General features: G+C 42.0%; 1 protein-coding gene across 2 annotated transcripts in view; it reads right to left on the bottom strand.

The window, feature by feature from the left end:
* wnt7bb (wingless-type MMTV integration site family, member 7Bb) overlaps positions 1 to 12593 on the bottom strand; it is a 28559-nt gene extending 15966 nt beyond the window's left edge. Inside the window, exons 1-2 of one of the 2 annotated variants that reach the window (XM_070907607.1) lie at positions 12523 to 12593; positions 5152 to 5378 (exon numbers count right to left, since the gene is read on the bottom strand). In XM_070907607.1, the coding sequence (XP_070763708.1) occupies positions 5152 to 5378; positions 12523 to 12593 (298 nt within the window). Of the gene's footprint in view, positions 1 to 5151; positions 5379 to 9927; positions 10011 to 12522 lie in introns of those variants that run through there. The other variant, XM_070907606.1, reaches the window with a different exon arrangement.
* Positions 12594 to 16727: the final 4134 nt, after the last annotated feature.

Genomic DNA, 16727 nt, shown 5'->3' with positions numbered 1-16727 from the left:
GTGGAAGAGTGAAATAAATATCAAATGACCAGCCTTTGAAACAGAATCACCTCTGCTGAATGAAGATATCTCGGGCTATGTAATACTCAATAACCCAACTATTAATGTGTGCTCTCTTGGAAAGCAAATGTAATACCATGGAGCAGCTCCAGAACAGAAAGACTGCCTCCAAGAGCAGGCAGCACAGAGAGAATGCATTAGACTTGCGGTCGGCTGATCTTTAGTTCTTGAAAAAATGCCGACATCTCCTCCCTCCAGTCCAAAACTAAGACTGGATCACAGAGCGGGGGGAAAGGTTTAGTGTTCATAATTTGGGGGATTTGAATGAAAAACTTAAATGGGAGCGGAACGGGAATAGCTTTTCCCCTGTACTTGATTATGATGATGTGGGAATTTGCAGATTGGAACATTTTGTTGAAAGGGTGTATTCCATGATTTCATGCCATGCTAAAAAATTCCATAATACATTCAGACATGGTCAGAAAACATAGTTACATCTTCAATCATGAGCAACAAACACTGGAAACTAACACAACTGCAAAATGTCGTGTGCGAGCTGATGGCAGTTTGACAATAAGGTGTTGAGAGAAAACACTAAATCGTCCACTTTTCCACAGTGTCTTAACTGGCAAGGGAGTTCTGCAGTAGCTGTGGTGTCTGTGGTCTCCCACGATGACCTAGTGGGACACTGCTAAACTGAACAAGCACTGTCAGATCCCAACCAACAGCCTTCCCACCTACAGCAGTGGAGAGCTTAATCTCTCTGCCTCAACATGCAACAGCCAATCACACACCTGTATCCAGCAGTGTGTCTTATCGCTCGGTTAAAGCCACTATCTTAAGCTTTGACAATTATGTATCGCCATGGTACCAAAATTAAAAAAATGTATATAGTGAAAGGAAAAAGCTTAAACATCAATTAATGGTAAAGTAGTGAAACTCTGAGAAGAACACTCTGAAGGCTAATACAGTCATCATCTAAGGAACTGCACATAAAAATCACGTATGCTACTGCAGGATGAGCTCATACAAACCTGTGCAGTAGCTACTCAATATCTCATCCACGAAAACTTCAGTTCTAACCTGATTTCTCCCAATAACCAGTTTCCTGTGTGCACGTAAGCAGTGTAAGAGATCAGTGAAGCTGTAGAACAACTCCGTAGATATATATGAAAACAAGGGTCACAATACGTAACCATTGTTCTGTTTCACACAGGATTCACTCTCGACATAATCTCCCTGCATATAGGGAATAGTCTGTGCAGTTTGACACAAGCCTGCTGACTGTAGATCATTCAAAGTCAAAGAAAGTCAACTGGAATAGCTTCTGGTAAGCAAAGATGGTGATGGTGGGTGCCACAGCTGACAAGAGGCTAGTTTTTCATCGTGCAGCGAGTCTGTAAGACAGAGTGCACATCTCTCATACTCAGGTGCTTTCACCTTTTTCTCTTCCAGTGAATTGGATCATGAATATGATTACACTAATGATTTGTTTAATCACCAGACTGCTCATATTATCCCTAATGTGGTCCCCACATCAATAGTATAATAATCTATAGTAATGATAGTCAAAACATAAAAAATGAAGACCTTCGTTCCATCACAAAAATGATCACAGTAACATTGGTGATCAAGAGCTGTGATTACGTTTGGGTGTCTGAGTGTGCTGTCAGGTCTAAAGCGTATGGCAGGTGTAATCAATCATCAGATCAGTAACCCATGTTTTTCATTCATTTTAAATCTGTAACATTAACATACCTGCACGAGCTGGAAAGAAGCTCAGGAGAGATTTGTCATGTGTCCAGAATGAGGCAATGCCCAGTGTTGAGAGCACTTCTCAATTCAGTTCAATTCAATTCAATACAACTTCATTTTCTGTGCATCTAATGTTAAAGAATTTATTGTTACTCTCTGAACTTTTGGCTTGCTTTTTACCACAATTTATCAATAACACATTTATTACACAATAATATATGTGTGTGAATGGGCATGTGTTCTTGTTTCTGTCACTTGTCAGTGCATTTATTGATACAAAGAATTGATTAAAATGTAAAACATGTACTTGAGCTCACTTTGTATTTTACAGTTACTGATGCTTTTAGCACAACAGACCTCTTTAGAATGAATGTTTTAAACCATGAACCCGATCACGAAAGCAGTGCAAAAGCCTCTTTTGAGACAGTTTACTGTCCTGACGGACAAAGAGCTGCTGTGTGCAGGCATGGGTTCCACATAATATGCCAACACTGTCAAGAGGCACAAACGATGCGACATTTCCTCCCTTTTGCCCCCTGTGGAGGGGGGAATAAGTCTATTCACTTGAAGGAGAGAGGAAGAACTCAGCGCTTCTGCATCTGCACTAATAGTTAGTGCAGGAAGTAGCTCATTCAGAGACAAAATTTCTTACAAACCAAGGACAGGGCCACTGAATGAGATTATAGGGTACAATGACACAAATATGGGGCCATACAACGTTACAATTTGAATCCAAAACTGTATTTGAGAAAGTTTAGGTTCCTCTGCCATATGTGTTCTTTTGATTTATCAAATAACAATAAAACCATTTCACATGATTCTGTACAGTTTAGCTGTCTATTTACTGTATACCTTCCGCGTGTGTAGAACAAAAAGTCCATGTTCGCTGGTCACAAATGTAAATCTGTCATGGGAACCCTGAGCAAAATCAATTTCCACATTGGTATAAAAGAAGACGTCATTGTTGGAATACTTTATTGAGAAGGCCACCAAGTCCCATCATTATTGGACAATCATGGCAGGCCCAGTAGTCATCACTCTCTGACCAGAACTGGACACCGACAGTCATGTGCTCAGCGCGGGCGCATGAAGCATTTATTTGTGTAGATCCACTATGGAAACCAAACAAGAAGAGCAAAGGCGAGCACAAAATTCAGATGATTCCATTACGGGATGTAGATGTCGCATTACCGACGAAAAGTAGAAGGAAAGATACATGTAACTTTGCACGTACATCAAATACACAAAGATGAGTGACAATGCTTTGAAATCCCCATTGGAGAATAAGGACTGTGTGAATTAGGTTTGCTAAATGTAGATTTTTATACTACAAAGTACTTAAGTTAAACAGTACAATACGTAAAAACCCAAATATAAGTCCTACAAAACTTCACACAGATGCTTCTGATGAACCAGCGCCTAATATCATTCCGAAATGTCTACGCCCTTCAAAAAGGCATAAAAGTACGGACCAAAAGGAGGAGGAAAGGGGATGTTCAGTGTTGAGGAAAACAACATGAGCTCCATTACAAAAGAAAGCGCCACATTCACAACAAAGAAAAAATGCTTTTGGAGAGGGAGCTGGAGCTAATTCAGCTACTCCTTAAGAGGAGTGATTGTTAACAGAGCCACTGGATTAAATGCACAGCCCAACCGCAACGTAATGGCAACAAAGCATCTTCTAAATGAAAGGAAATATATAAAAGTCCCTGTAAAACAAAAGCGATGCAAAAGAGGTCTGCAGAATGCCAAGTCTCTCAAACAAAAGCATCGTAAATGTAAATGTTTGTCTGCTTAACGTCTTTTTCTTCATGTATGTGCACACTCTCATGAACCAGCCAGACATGGACACAACCAATTTTGCCCGATTAACAACAGATGTGTCCATCTATTTTGGTTCGACAAGCGTTCTCTGCAATAACACCATTAGCTGTCTCCTCATTTGCGATATCATTTTTCAACCATACGTTTTCCCCATTAGGGCTCCAGTGCCTTTCGGTAGCTTTTCCACAACTTTGGCATCGCCAGCAATGGTCGGCATGCTGCTAACCAACAGGCTCATTGCAGAACCTACATCAACAGAAATTGGAGCGCGCTGGAGAAATACAACATTGTCAATTGAAAAGAGGACAACTAAGATGGCCTGGAATCAGCAGTATATGAAGTCCTCTTGAGCAATGCCAACGCGAATGGTTATACAATAGAGAGTCAAAGAGACTGTGTTGCTGGTTTGAGTTTTGACTGTGTGATGTGTGCAGCTTGGGTTTGGCTTGTGAAGAGCCATATTTCAGAGGGTCGGGGGTTGGTACCACATTTTTGATACTCTTCTTGTACTGTTTCTTAAAACTGAGACAATAGGATGGCTCAAAACGCACATTATGTAACTTCTGTTCCCTCTTCAATAGGAAAGTCACTGGTATTATCATTGTGAACTTCATCATTACCGTCATCACCAAATGACAGCGCTCAGTGTGAATGATCAGTGATCACAGGCAGCTAAAAAAGCCCTCTGCTTTGCATCCCGCACGTATACACGCAACATCCAAGTAGTAATCAATTATTCATTTAATGATCTGCTGTGAACAAAGCACACACACACTTGTGAAGATCTATCACTGATAACATTCATACTCTCAAGCAATGACCTTATCCTTTACACAACATTCCAAACCTTAACCTTGTGAACCTTGATATTCCCCTTAAATTACCTTTTAAGTAGCAGAACATGATTCCATAGTGCACAGCGTCTCATATAGTGTATGTTCTTGTGTTGGTTGGTTCCAGTGCGTCTTTAAAGCAGTATTTCACTCAAACTGAAGACATACTCAAATCCAAGATGCCATTTTTATAGCTGTAACATCAAATGTAAAATCTTACATCACTTTAGAGGCATGTACATTTAATTCAGCATGACATTTTGGGGATTTCTGCAAGATTTGGGACCCAAAAATCCGACTTTAAGATGTTAATTATTTATGTAAATGTCGTGCTATTCCTAAACAGAGCTATGTTTAATCAAATTATCACACCCTAATTAACACACAGACACGGGCCCAATTTCTTGCTCGTTAACAGGTTAACCCAGCCATGTCTAAGAGTTTAAACAAAGCTCTGCTACATTACATGCGTTTGTCGTGATCTACCCACCAGAGAAGTTAACTCTAAATCAAAGCATTACCTCGAAACTAACCTTAGAATGTACATAAACTTAAATTCAATCCTAGATCAAAGTAAAAAAAATGTTTGACACTAAACAAAACTTGCTCATTAAAGAAGTGATTACTGGCAGAAATGACATCTCCAACAGCTAAAGCTCAAAGAGGTTCTCACGAGGACTGCCACACAGGAGCACACACACACAAGCCCTTTCCCTTTTGTGATAGAACCCAGACTGACCTACTCGCAGCTCCTGCCCGAAGACTGTCCTTTCTCCCAGCGCCGAACAGTTCCAGCGTCCATATCGGAACTGGTATTGACACTCATTGATGCCCATCTGGGCGCCTTCGCCCACAACAATGATGGCGTCCGGGCGGCTCTGGCAGATGGCCCGCTGGCGAGGTGCCAGCCCGGGAATCTTGTTGCAGATGATGTTGGCACCCAGAGCCACCACCGAGGACAGGGCCCTGCCAAAGTAAGAGAAACACACACACACATTCATTCACACACACACCAATGGACACACACACACACACACACACACACACACAGACTCAGTTAGAACTTCCAGAGGATGGTCAGACTGACTCACTTATGTGAAACTCTCCAGAACAGGATTCAATTCAGCCAGTGATTGATGCACGTTCCGTAGTGAAGTGAAAGCTGTACTGCATGAAAGTATTGCTATTTAATGGATTAGAGGTAAATCAAAAACCTGAAAACTTAATCCAACATAAAACATAAAAAAACACACAGGGAAACTTGTTAAAACAGCCCAGAGAGAGAAAACAAGATGCTTATTTGACTACTGACAACGCCATTCCACATTGGTTTGGATGGTGGGACTTTGAGTTGAGTTGAGCTGGGGTTTTTATGTTAATTGTTAGGTAACATAGTGGCGTGAATGGTTGCCAGACTTGACTAATACAGTATATACACTTGCTCAGTGTCTTGTGATGTCAATGCAGGGTTCACTTTTTAACCAAATGTCACACAAAATATTATTCCTCATGATTTGTGTAATTATGCGTTTGAAACTTATTCAGAGTGTAAAGTGCTGCCTATAAATTTCACGAGAGACTGCTTTTACTTTAGCCACATCCTAAGACTGGTTTGCATGGAAAATATGTAAGGTTTTCAACACTAGTCGCCTTAATTTGCAGGGTGCTGTATGGTAAATGACACACCTCCTTTTCAGTTCTCCTCAGGGAGACTTCATCATGTCTGATCACTCGATGTGATAATATCAAAACACATGCTAAAGATGGCTTTGCAACCACTGAGAAAAAAAACGGATTACAGCTAAACAAAGCGCTGACTTTCTCCACGACTCTGTTTACAACCCTCGAAACCATGTAGATACATACTTTTCAAACATGTCAGGGACAGGGAGCCATAAATGAGCGTGGAGGCAAACGCCAGCTTTGAAGTATGACGTCGACCTCCAAAGGCTTCACCACAAACGGGGCAAACTAATGCAGGCAAGTTGTGTGTCAGCGAAAAGCGACGGCGGCGTAAGAGGAGTGAAAAGGAAGAATGGGTGAGGGGGAGAGACACTGAGGAGGAGAAACAGAGACAATGATTTCTGTGGATTCTAGTTCACAGTGATCTTGGTAGGAGACCCCTGACTAAGAACAAAGATTAGAAATTGCTCTCTGACAATTGTTCCCTTTCCACTGGTTACTTAAGTTTCCCCACAAAGACAGAAAAACGTAAATCTCAATTTCTCGAGTTCAAATAAATCTGCAGCGAGACGAGTATCTGTTTCCAGACTACACACATTCTCTTGGTCTTCTCAGTGCAGTCAGGGGAACATACTACTGTATGTAAAAGGGAAAGCGCCAAATTGTGTTTTAAAAGTTAGTTCAGTATCTGAACTAAGATTTTTTTCAATTACAGCAAACATGTTAAGATGTGTATTTCTAAATAAGAAGAACCATAAGCAAGATATTAATGAGACAAAGTGTGTTATTTATTTTGCTCTGCAAAACGTGCAAACCACTACACTGTCAGCTGAAGTCTGTAACTTCCCAAATATAAAACGACAAAAAGTTTAAACATGAAATTCATCAGGTGCATTCAGTGTCTGCAGTAAACACTGAGGCCTGCTGCTGCTTTGGGACCCTCTATGCTCTCTCTGCTGTTAAACACGCTGGAACTTCTCTGACCCTCTGTGACCCTCTGCTGCATATGTGGTTGTTCGTGGCAACAATGACATGTAGTCTGTACAAAGCAAAAGGTCAGGCTCATTAAGATAAGTAATGTGCAACTGGAGAAATGCACCGTCTTGCATAATGAATGTTAAGGGTGAACAGATCTGGTTTGTTTGTATAAATCCAAAGGCAATAAAATACATTTGAGTCATTTATATCTCTGATATTTCAGCGCACTGCTTAAAAGCTGATACAACAGCACACTGATGTTTTCAAGTCTGACAAACAGAACTCCTTATAACTTCCCCTCTTGGCTTTTTCTCGTGTCATTCACCTGCTGATTCACAGAATCACAGTCTACCACGGACGACCCAAACCATTAGAAAACACCAAACAGAGAATTCCAGAGCTAAGCTTTTAAATCCCTGAAATCATCAAAGTGCACAAATGCGATTCTGTTTGCTTAGCGTATACTCTGTGTGTACGCCAGCGGCTTGGGGACAGCTCACCCACGGTCACAGATCTGCTGTCAGATAGACCGCCAACAGAAACTCTAACAACACTTGAAAAATTCACAGGATTTGTCTGTTTAGATGCTGCAGCTGCTGTTAATAAATGTCAAGTTTAAACAGAACATGGAATATGATTTCATGTATCACGTATTACAGTAATGATCAAAAAAAAGTGGGCAGTGTTTGATTGATCACTGGTGTCATTCCATATCAACACAGCTCTAGTGTAGTAGGTTTTTTTTGTTAATTACTAAGCGACAGGTGGCATTCATTTTTGCCAAGTTTGAGCCTTGCACAGATACTGTAGAGTGCATATCCAACATTGTTCGTAAACCTCGTTAGTGTTGTCAAACAGCAATAAACTGGTTGTGCAAAAGGGCTTTGACACCTACAGCTTCACTTCTAAACTTCGAGGTGACACAAATCTTTATCCTTAATCATTTGAGATTATTTTTGCCAAAACATGGGTTACTGTCTATGTTAAATTAATCACAAAATGTGTGATGTGATTGAAAGAAAAACTCATCACACTAAACATCCAACGTCAGAGCAACAGAGGCCTCTGCCAGTTTGACCTGACGATAAATGAATGTCTTTGGAAAAAGAAAACGTCATTGAAAAAATCAAATCAGTACCAGTGTGAGATTCCATCACAGGGTAGTTTGGCCTTAAGAGAAACTACAGTCTACGTCATGGCATACAGTGTGCTCACAGCCACCTACTCTATCACATGGAACACTTTGAACCTAACTGACAGGCTATTAAGCTCCCAGGCATGCATCTTCTACCGAGGAATGCACTCACAAAAATGCCTGAGACACAACTTAAGTAAGTCAAGTGAATAAATGCTCTTCTTTTTCCAAGAGCAGGAAATTAACTGTTATTTTAGTGCTGAATATGATTTTCCTCTTTTGCTGCTCATTTACACATAAAAGAGCTTAAGATGAACAGTGCACTGAAGGTGTTTGGTTCATAACAAGATCCTGTGCTGTATCTGCTTCAAACTCTATCTGCAGTCGCACTCTGGTTAGGCTGGTGTGATATTAACAAAAACATGGTGAAAATGGTCAGATTATTGCCATTGGAACATTAAGTGTGAAATTCCTGGATATGTGAGTGTGAGGTGTGCAATGACCCAAAAGCTCTACATGGTCGGATCCTTTTGCTGACGGTTCATTTGCCACCCACAGCTCTACAAATTTTACAGTTTAACGTGCCAAAACATTAGTTGTGCAACTTTGAGGCATTGCATTATTTTGAATCCACATTTATATCCTCGTATATAAACGTATATTGTGGTTAATGCTCAACAGAAAACATACTTAAATAATCCAAACAAACAATGGAATGTAGTTTTAATGTGCAAGCCATCACTATACTTAGCAGTGTAGCCCACTTTTAACAGAAAACCATAAACCACATCTATTTCAGCATCAGGTTTGGGGTCTCCTTGCAGCAGAGGAAGGAGCAAGGGAGCATGGGTGAGTAATTATTTTGGAAGCTTTAAGAAAGCCAGTGTTCTCCTACAAGATTAATTCTCGTTTAATTCAAAGCCGCAGCGCATTACAGCGTCAATCACGTGCATGTCGCAGGCAGATCTTTTCAGATGTGGGTTCAAATGATAACATCGAAATACTGAGAATTAACCAGAGGTGAGGTAATGCGCAGAGATAATCTTTCACGCGCTCTGACAGGTTAACGGTGCTCGCATGCGTCAAAAAAAAACTGCCCATAGTGTGTAAAATTATCCTCACAGGAAAAAACCTCAGCATCCGATTGTCTTGAACATCTCTGCCACTCTGTGGCCAAAGTGAATCCATGTAGCAGTTAGCAAAACGTCTAGTCTTTCTGAAAATATTTGCAATACGACAGCTAGACACAAACCATCACTGCTTTACTCACAAGACACGTTCATCCGCCAGCAGACGACACATTAGCGGGTTCAGGTTTTCACCTGATTAGTTTATTCCCACGTGGATCATTTTCCACTGATGAGTACTCTCTACGGGGCTTTACGCTTGTTTAGCATTAGGAAGTGTGTGAGAAATGTCCTAGAATTAAATCACATTTACTGCCCAAGTTGAACTTTGCTGCGGCTGCTCCTCGCGCCGCTGCAGTTTGATGACACAACATAAACAACTTAAAATGGATATTCAATCTGTGGAGCCTGAGAACTAAAGAAAATCATCTCAGAGCCGGCGTTTAAAGATTAGGAGAGAGGAAGCGTAGCCCGCTGTCCGGTAGGAAAGCTGCACGGGAGCAAAAGCAAACCTGCGCGTCTTTGTGTTGCTGAGGATGAGCGCGCGCTCTCTGAAGTTAATTAAGGACCCCGGTAATTGGCTCAGACTTACAGGTAGCTGCCACTCGTCAGGATCAGGAAGATCTGTGGATAATAGACTGACAGCAGTACACTGCGCGACGAGAAGATGATCATGATGACATTGAGCAAATGGCCACGTTCGGACTGAGTGAGACGACGCGGACAGGATGAAAAAACTCCCTTAATTCCCGGTTTTTAAGTCCCTTTCGCTCAAAATCAAAAAGAGGTGCTGTGCGTCTCCTTGTCTTTGGTGCGGTGGCTCTACGCAGCTCCAAGCTCCCAGGGCCGTGTGTGCGCTGAGATTGGCTCTGTCATCTCTCAGCGGCGGAGGCTGTTACACAGTACTGTGGGTTCCCGAGCCGGAATGATGATGGTTTTAGGGATTTTGCATGGCAGAAAAGTGCCTCTCTCCACTCTCATGAGAGTCGTGCCTGCCATTGGGCAGGGAGAGATACTGCTATCCGCCCACTTTGCCACAACGGGACAATAGGGTGACACTGATCCGATCCCCGTTGGACGTGCGAGAGGTTTCATTCATCATCCCCCCCCCCACACACACACACACACACACCCGCTCCTCCACACCACCTACACCCCACCCCACCATCCAGCCAAAAATAAACAAACATAGACGCTGGCTGCTTCAGCCTCACACCATCATCTCAGCTCCATGCGCAAAAAATCAGCACATTTCTTTGGCAGGATGTGTGTCGTTCTGAATCAACAAGTTGGTGTCATGTTAACGCACAAAAGTCTTTATAATATGTCATGATTCTCATAATATTTCTCTGTGGGTGTCTATGTGAGAGTGAGCATAGAGCGTCACTATCCTGCTGAAAAGAATTACCCTCATATCCTGTGATATTCCCATAATATTGTTCAAATATTCTTGGGACCTATATGGCATAATGTCCTCTGGTAACACGTTTTCCTATGGTATTTCCTTAGAGACATAAAGCATGTTTGTGGCATTCAAATAAGAGTTTCAGTGACCATATTATTTCCTGTGGTAACACTATAATATTCCTATAGGCGTCTGTAATGTTTCTGCTCTGTCTGCCTGTCTGGTGCACTCTGATGGTATTTGATGGCCGTCATCCTATGATATTCAAATCTTATAGAAAATAAAATACACTTTTGTGACCATGTTTAAATTGTATAATAATCTCCTGATTGTAGGATAGCTGAAGGTGAAGGTTTGGAAAATAGCCCTCTATTGTTGCCCGAGATTGGATCTGAGCAGAGAAATAAAATACTTGGGGAGATTTTGTCTCGGAGCTTAGTGAGTGGAGGGGGCTTTTATCGCCTCAGCATCGTGACTGTCACTCAACACCTGCAGGCTCCAGTCATTGTAAATGAAGAGGGTACCATGAAAGATGTAGCCAGAGTAAAAGGATGGAAGGAATGAGCTAACTGCTCGGGCTTAGCAAACACGGAGATGTGTGACCCCCCCCCCCCCCCCCCCCCATATCGGAGCTACTGTCATGTGATATGAGCATCTGTCAGTTACACGCTTCACTCCACATGAGGTTCTCACAGGGAGGGCTGGCGCTTTTTTTTGTTTTGTTTTTTTAGTTGTTTTTTTTTTTTTGGTTCATTGTAGCTGCAGGAATCTCTGAAAATACTGTGAAATTTAAAGTCAGTCTATTGCCTGTCATACGTGGCAGATTATAATTCAGTTAACTTCTAATTATTTCATCTTTCAGTTGTTACAGGTATTTAAGGAATCAAAAAGTTGCCTGGTAATATTGATAAATAATCTGTTATAGGGATTTGCAAGGCATGCATTGTTGCAAACTGTAAAACTGTAGGCCCCTGGAGCTTATTATAAAGTATATATAGTTGTAAATTATAGTTTAAGAATACATTTTAGGGAGGTCACCATCAAAAATAGCAATGTTTTAATTTTACTATTCAGCATACGCATTTCATCAGTAGAGAATGTATACAATAATAACCGTCCCATGCATGCACAGCGTAGACAAAAATACAAAACAGCAGCAAAAACTTCCCACATGGATTTTCATGAGACAGAATTCGTCATGATTGTAATGCGTGTCTACCTGGTGGTCCTCGTATGATCACACTTGAGAGGCACTGCGGTAGGGGCAGCAGAGAAGGAATGGATACAAGTCCTTCTGTGTTTATGCATCAAGGTGAAGTATTGCAAAACAGGTAAAAACTCAGTCTGGGCAAAGGAATGTGGAAATACAACTCAGGCTGCCGCTATTAATGAAGGTATGCAGGGGTGAGCTGGATCTGGAGCAGAGACAGCGGCTCAAATTATCTTGTGCGACAAAGGAGCAGGAGTCTCATGTGCTGAACTAAATAGCCCTCTGACTGCGAATACGACTCGATCATATTGTCTGTTGGCACGAGACCTGATCTGCCACTTTTACGCACGACACATGGTGCAGGCGTTTGGATACAATGATTAAAATCGTTTTTTTAAATACACCTGCTCAAAACAGATGTTTCAAATCCCATTAAAGTCTGAGGTCAGAGGGCAGCCGATGATTTCCTGTAAAGAGTTGAATTGTCTGAGTTTTGCAATGAATTTGATCTTCAGGTTTGCGCATGTGAAGAAAACAGTCTACGCATGTAACCACAGGTAATAAAAACTCACCCAAGTCTGAGGTATATGATTCCAAAACACAGGAACACGTAGAGACTCCGCTTTCGGAGGGGTTTGTGCATGATCGTTACCACTTTGTCCAGAGGCCATGCACTGTAACATAAAGTGGTCACGCTTTCCGTTCACATTGACAGGTTTCCTAACCCTTCCAGATGCACGTAAACCGCCTTTTTTCCGCGACGTGAAGCTGAAGCGCCTTAGAAATCTTCCGTGTGAAATCCATGGTCCAGCAATACAGGTGAGATGCTGATGGCGACCTGAAAGGTGGCTAAGAACTCCAAAATGAAACTCGAGAGAGGGTCGGACTTGAAAGGTGAATGAGTTCTTGGAGGAAGTGCCTCCTATTCGTCCTTACTTTCACGGTAGAGCCTAATTAACAATTCCCATTTGCTGCGCCTTGCAGGTAGAAAAAACTAGTTTGCACTTACTGCAGTGTCCTGCCAACCCTGAAGATTTCGTTTTTATACAGCTCGTATAAGTTAAACCGCTCGCTGTTTCTACTCTCTGGAGACATCTTAGACTCAGTCCATGTCACTAACTTACAGGTACTCTAATACAGGTAACAAAAGGGCTACACGCCTTCTCCTCCTCCTCCAGCATGGATATGCAGGGAATGGGACGGGCTTCCAGTCTGAGCTCAACACGTGTAGTTGTTGTACAGAAAACTAAAAGGAACCAAGTGAAATGGCTTTTTATAGGCCTGTAGCCCGGGCTAGGCTGGTGCTTGTCGCTTGCAACATTGGGCATTGCCCCGCCAGTGTGGGCTCCCCGGCTGGGCTCCACCACAACAGTAAGCCCCATAAAGTCAAACAGACGAGGAATGGCTTTCCAGCTGCATGAATACAAATTACCATTGCATGACTAATAATGACTAATAATAATGAACTGGCGTCATGATAAATATGTGTCAGTGAGGTTGTGTCAGTCACTTTGATTAACAGTGCAGTGCCTGAACAAAACAACACAAACAAAACATCAATATTCCCATTACTTGGGCTTGAGTCAGGATGATGTGAATTTTGAGCAGATGTTCAGTATGCAGAGTCAACCCCTTTGGGAGCTATTAATTATTTGACTAACAAGACTCCCTCTGGTGGCAACAAGACACTGCTGAACTGATCTGGTTAAACATACAGAGATAAACCTCTTCACTGTAGTGGGACTCCTGCAAGACAGTCCATTCAAAACCAAGAGTGAAATACAGTGTACGATCAGAACATTTAAAAGCAAGTTTTAATCTGAAAGAATATGAAAATGCATTCATGTGTGAAATTAAACTAATAGGGCGCTTCAGAACTAGATAATACAACAGTTGTTTTTTCATCCCAACGCTTTGAATTAAAATCACCCTCTTGATATTTTGTGATTAGCCTCTGCTTAAGTCTTTTGTGCAGTGGCTTCATATTCAAGTGCAGTTATGGGGCTTTTCCAGAAAGTTAATTTCAGTGCCAGATAATTCAATGCTGCTTACTTACTTTTTTTTTATTGAGGAGAAAGTCTAATATTGTGCGACAAATGCAATTAAGGTGATGTTATTTTGACAAGGCCACTGTGGTCTTAGATTTGAACTCACCCCCTTTTTTATCGACACAACTTATATCAGGAAAATTCATTTTTCTCCTCTGCCTGGCTCGTCAAAAATCTAAGGAACCCCATTCTCTCTCTAAATGTTATGGTCTTAGTTCAATTTCTTAAAAGAACACATAAACCATCAATTCAGAATATTTCCAAGAAACTGCATGAAAAACGGCTAACGTGTTGTAATAATGATGGCATAAACTAAAATTACAGACATGAGCTATCTGAGCACAGAGACTGCCGGGCTGTTGTTGACCACGAGAAACAGACAAAACCGCAGAGACCTTTGTTTCAAGACATCCCTGCATTGTGGTTTCAAGGCCTTTTCCTTCAAAACATGCCCATCAAAATTCCAGATGGATTTTAGAAATAATGAAAGTCAACATGCGGGCCCAGGGTGACATAAAAAAGACATGTATTTGATGTCTACCCTGTAACAGATGGTCTTGTTTGTCTTCAAATGTACATAGCTCATCGCCGAGGCCTGGGTGGGGATGGTCCTGTTTAGTTTAATTAAAATGTTCAAAGAGCCAACACTTTTTTATTAAAGCAGGATCAAGACCAGGGACAGTGTGCGTCAGCGTTATTTGTCACCCGCCATTGTCATTATAGACATGTCACACACATTTACGCTCGCTCGTTGTCGGCACACACATTCCTGTGCACGCTAACACACATTATCTGTCTCTATGTGTCCACACATACAGTAAGTATGCACGCAGACTCACAAATCAAACCGTAGACACAAGCATTGCGGACACACACAGAGATTCTCACACGCACTGTAGCACTTGGGTGGTATGTGGAAGATCTTGTGACACACTGTTTATTTAACTTCAAAAAGCAGAGGCAGGGATGAGAGCATTTTGGTCAGCACATATCACTCTGAGTAAGTCATACGCCACATCAGTGCTTGTGCTTTATGCTGCATTACAGGTCATTGTATTTGAAATACTTCCTCTTACAGTCTCCTGGCTGTGGCTGTCCTCCTTGCTCCACATGTACCCTCTTCTCAGTCTGCTCTATTACTTTAATAACTGTCGGCCAAACTTTTTCAAGATTGCACCATTGTGTATCTGTTCCTTTTCATCTGCATTCACTCTTCCCAAACTGTAGAGGGGAAAATGTTGGGAAGAAAGGGGGAAAAAAAGAAGGAGATCATATTCTGGCAAGCATTGGATGATATGTCGCACTGTCTTTTTGAATATTATTAAGTACTCTTGACCGACAACTAAATAAGAAAACCCACCGGCTGCCCATGTGTTTGCATGGGAGCTGGTTCAGCTGGAAACAGTGAGAGGGCTGAAATGCAGAGCGTGCCAAACCATGGAGTGGCGTCTGGGGCTGGGTCCACCACATCTACACTGGGCCCCAGGCAAGAGGGGGGAAACGGCTATTATGCACTCGCAAAGTCCCCCTCTCCATCTCCGTCAGCCATCTCCCTCTCACTCTCTGTTCTTCTTGATCTTAGCACTTGCCTCAATTAACCAAGCTCACATTTAGTTAGAGAACATGACGCTGTGAAAGGAAGCAGCCCCAGAGGAAGAGGATTCACAGAGGAACACTGAGAGAAAGTGACTTTTTAGACCTGGGTGTCAGATGTCTCCTCGTACATCTAACTGTGAGGTCAGAGGTTAAACCAACTCCACCAGTCCTCCCATCCTGACCAATGGGTTTGACCTTTTCCTCTCTCTTGTTCAGTCACAGCCATGGATGGGGAAACAGGGTGTGATCTGATTAATTCCCCACCATGCTCGCTGATAGTTCAGGTCCTTGGTGGCTTATTTGTGTGTGTGTGTGTGTGTGCACACGCATGCAAGCAGATCTGCCAGGCTGGGTCCGCATGTATCCCAGCCTGCTTCTCACTGGCTGATTAGTCCAGGCTGAAATGCTGTGCCATGCCCTCTCGATGGAAAGCAGGTTTTCTGAGGGTTGGCCTCACTAGTGTCCGATACCACTTGGGGAGCTTGTATAAAGTTTGAACTGAAACTCAAAGGGAGAGCAATGTTTTTTCTCATGTTAAAACCTTCAAACACTAATTTGCAATGTTGCTATTTGAAATAGGGCTTGCTTCTTAGCAAGGCCGCTAGCCAAACTGTCATGGGTGTTTTCCTGATCAGGCCAGGGCTCCGAGACAGAACAGGGAGGCAGGATCAATTTACTCAAATCTGACAGTCTGGGACACCATGCCAAAGCTGTAGCCTCTATTCAAAAGCACACTTTGTAAAATGAATGAAATGGCTTAGAGGAAAGAAAAGACTCCAGTTTCCAGTTGGAGAGGCTTGAGAATGACTGAGATTAGGATTTGTTGCTACTGTGCCATGTGTCTGGACCTGGCTCATGACTATATGAGTGTGACTGTAGTTGGGTATGTATGTTTTCACAAAAGTAATATGATATACACTTAATAATTACTGTATGTGATACTTCAGCAGGAATAAATTCTGCTAGAACAAACCCTAGTGCCACCATCAGCAATATCTGCCACACAAGACAACATAATTGATGGTTTGTTTTTCTGACTTTATGTCTTCTGCTCAAACACTTTTGATTTATAGGCTAATATTTGCTAATGAGCCGGAAGCACAATAAAGTACAATCGGAAAAATATGTCTGTA

Source organism: Enoplosus armatus, chromosome 6 (genome assembly GCF_043641665.1).
Source record: "Enoplosus armatus isolate fEnoArm2 chromosome 6, fEnoArm2.hap1, whole genome shotgun sequence".
NCBI classification, from domain to species: Eukaryota; Metazoa; Chordata; class Actinopteri; order Centrarchiformes; family Enoplosidae; genus Enoplosus; species Enoplosus armatus.
Note: the sequence above shows the minus strand (reverse complement) of the source record. Positions and strands in the feature narration are given on the sequence as shown.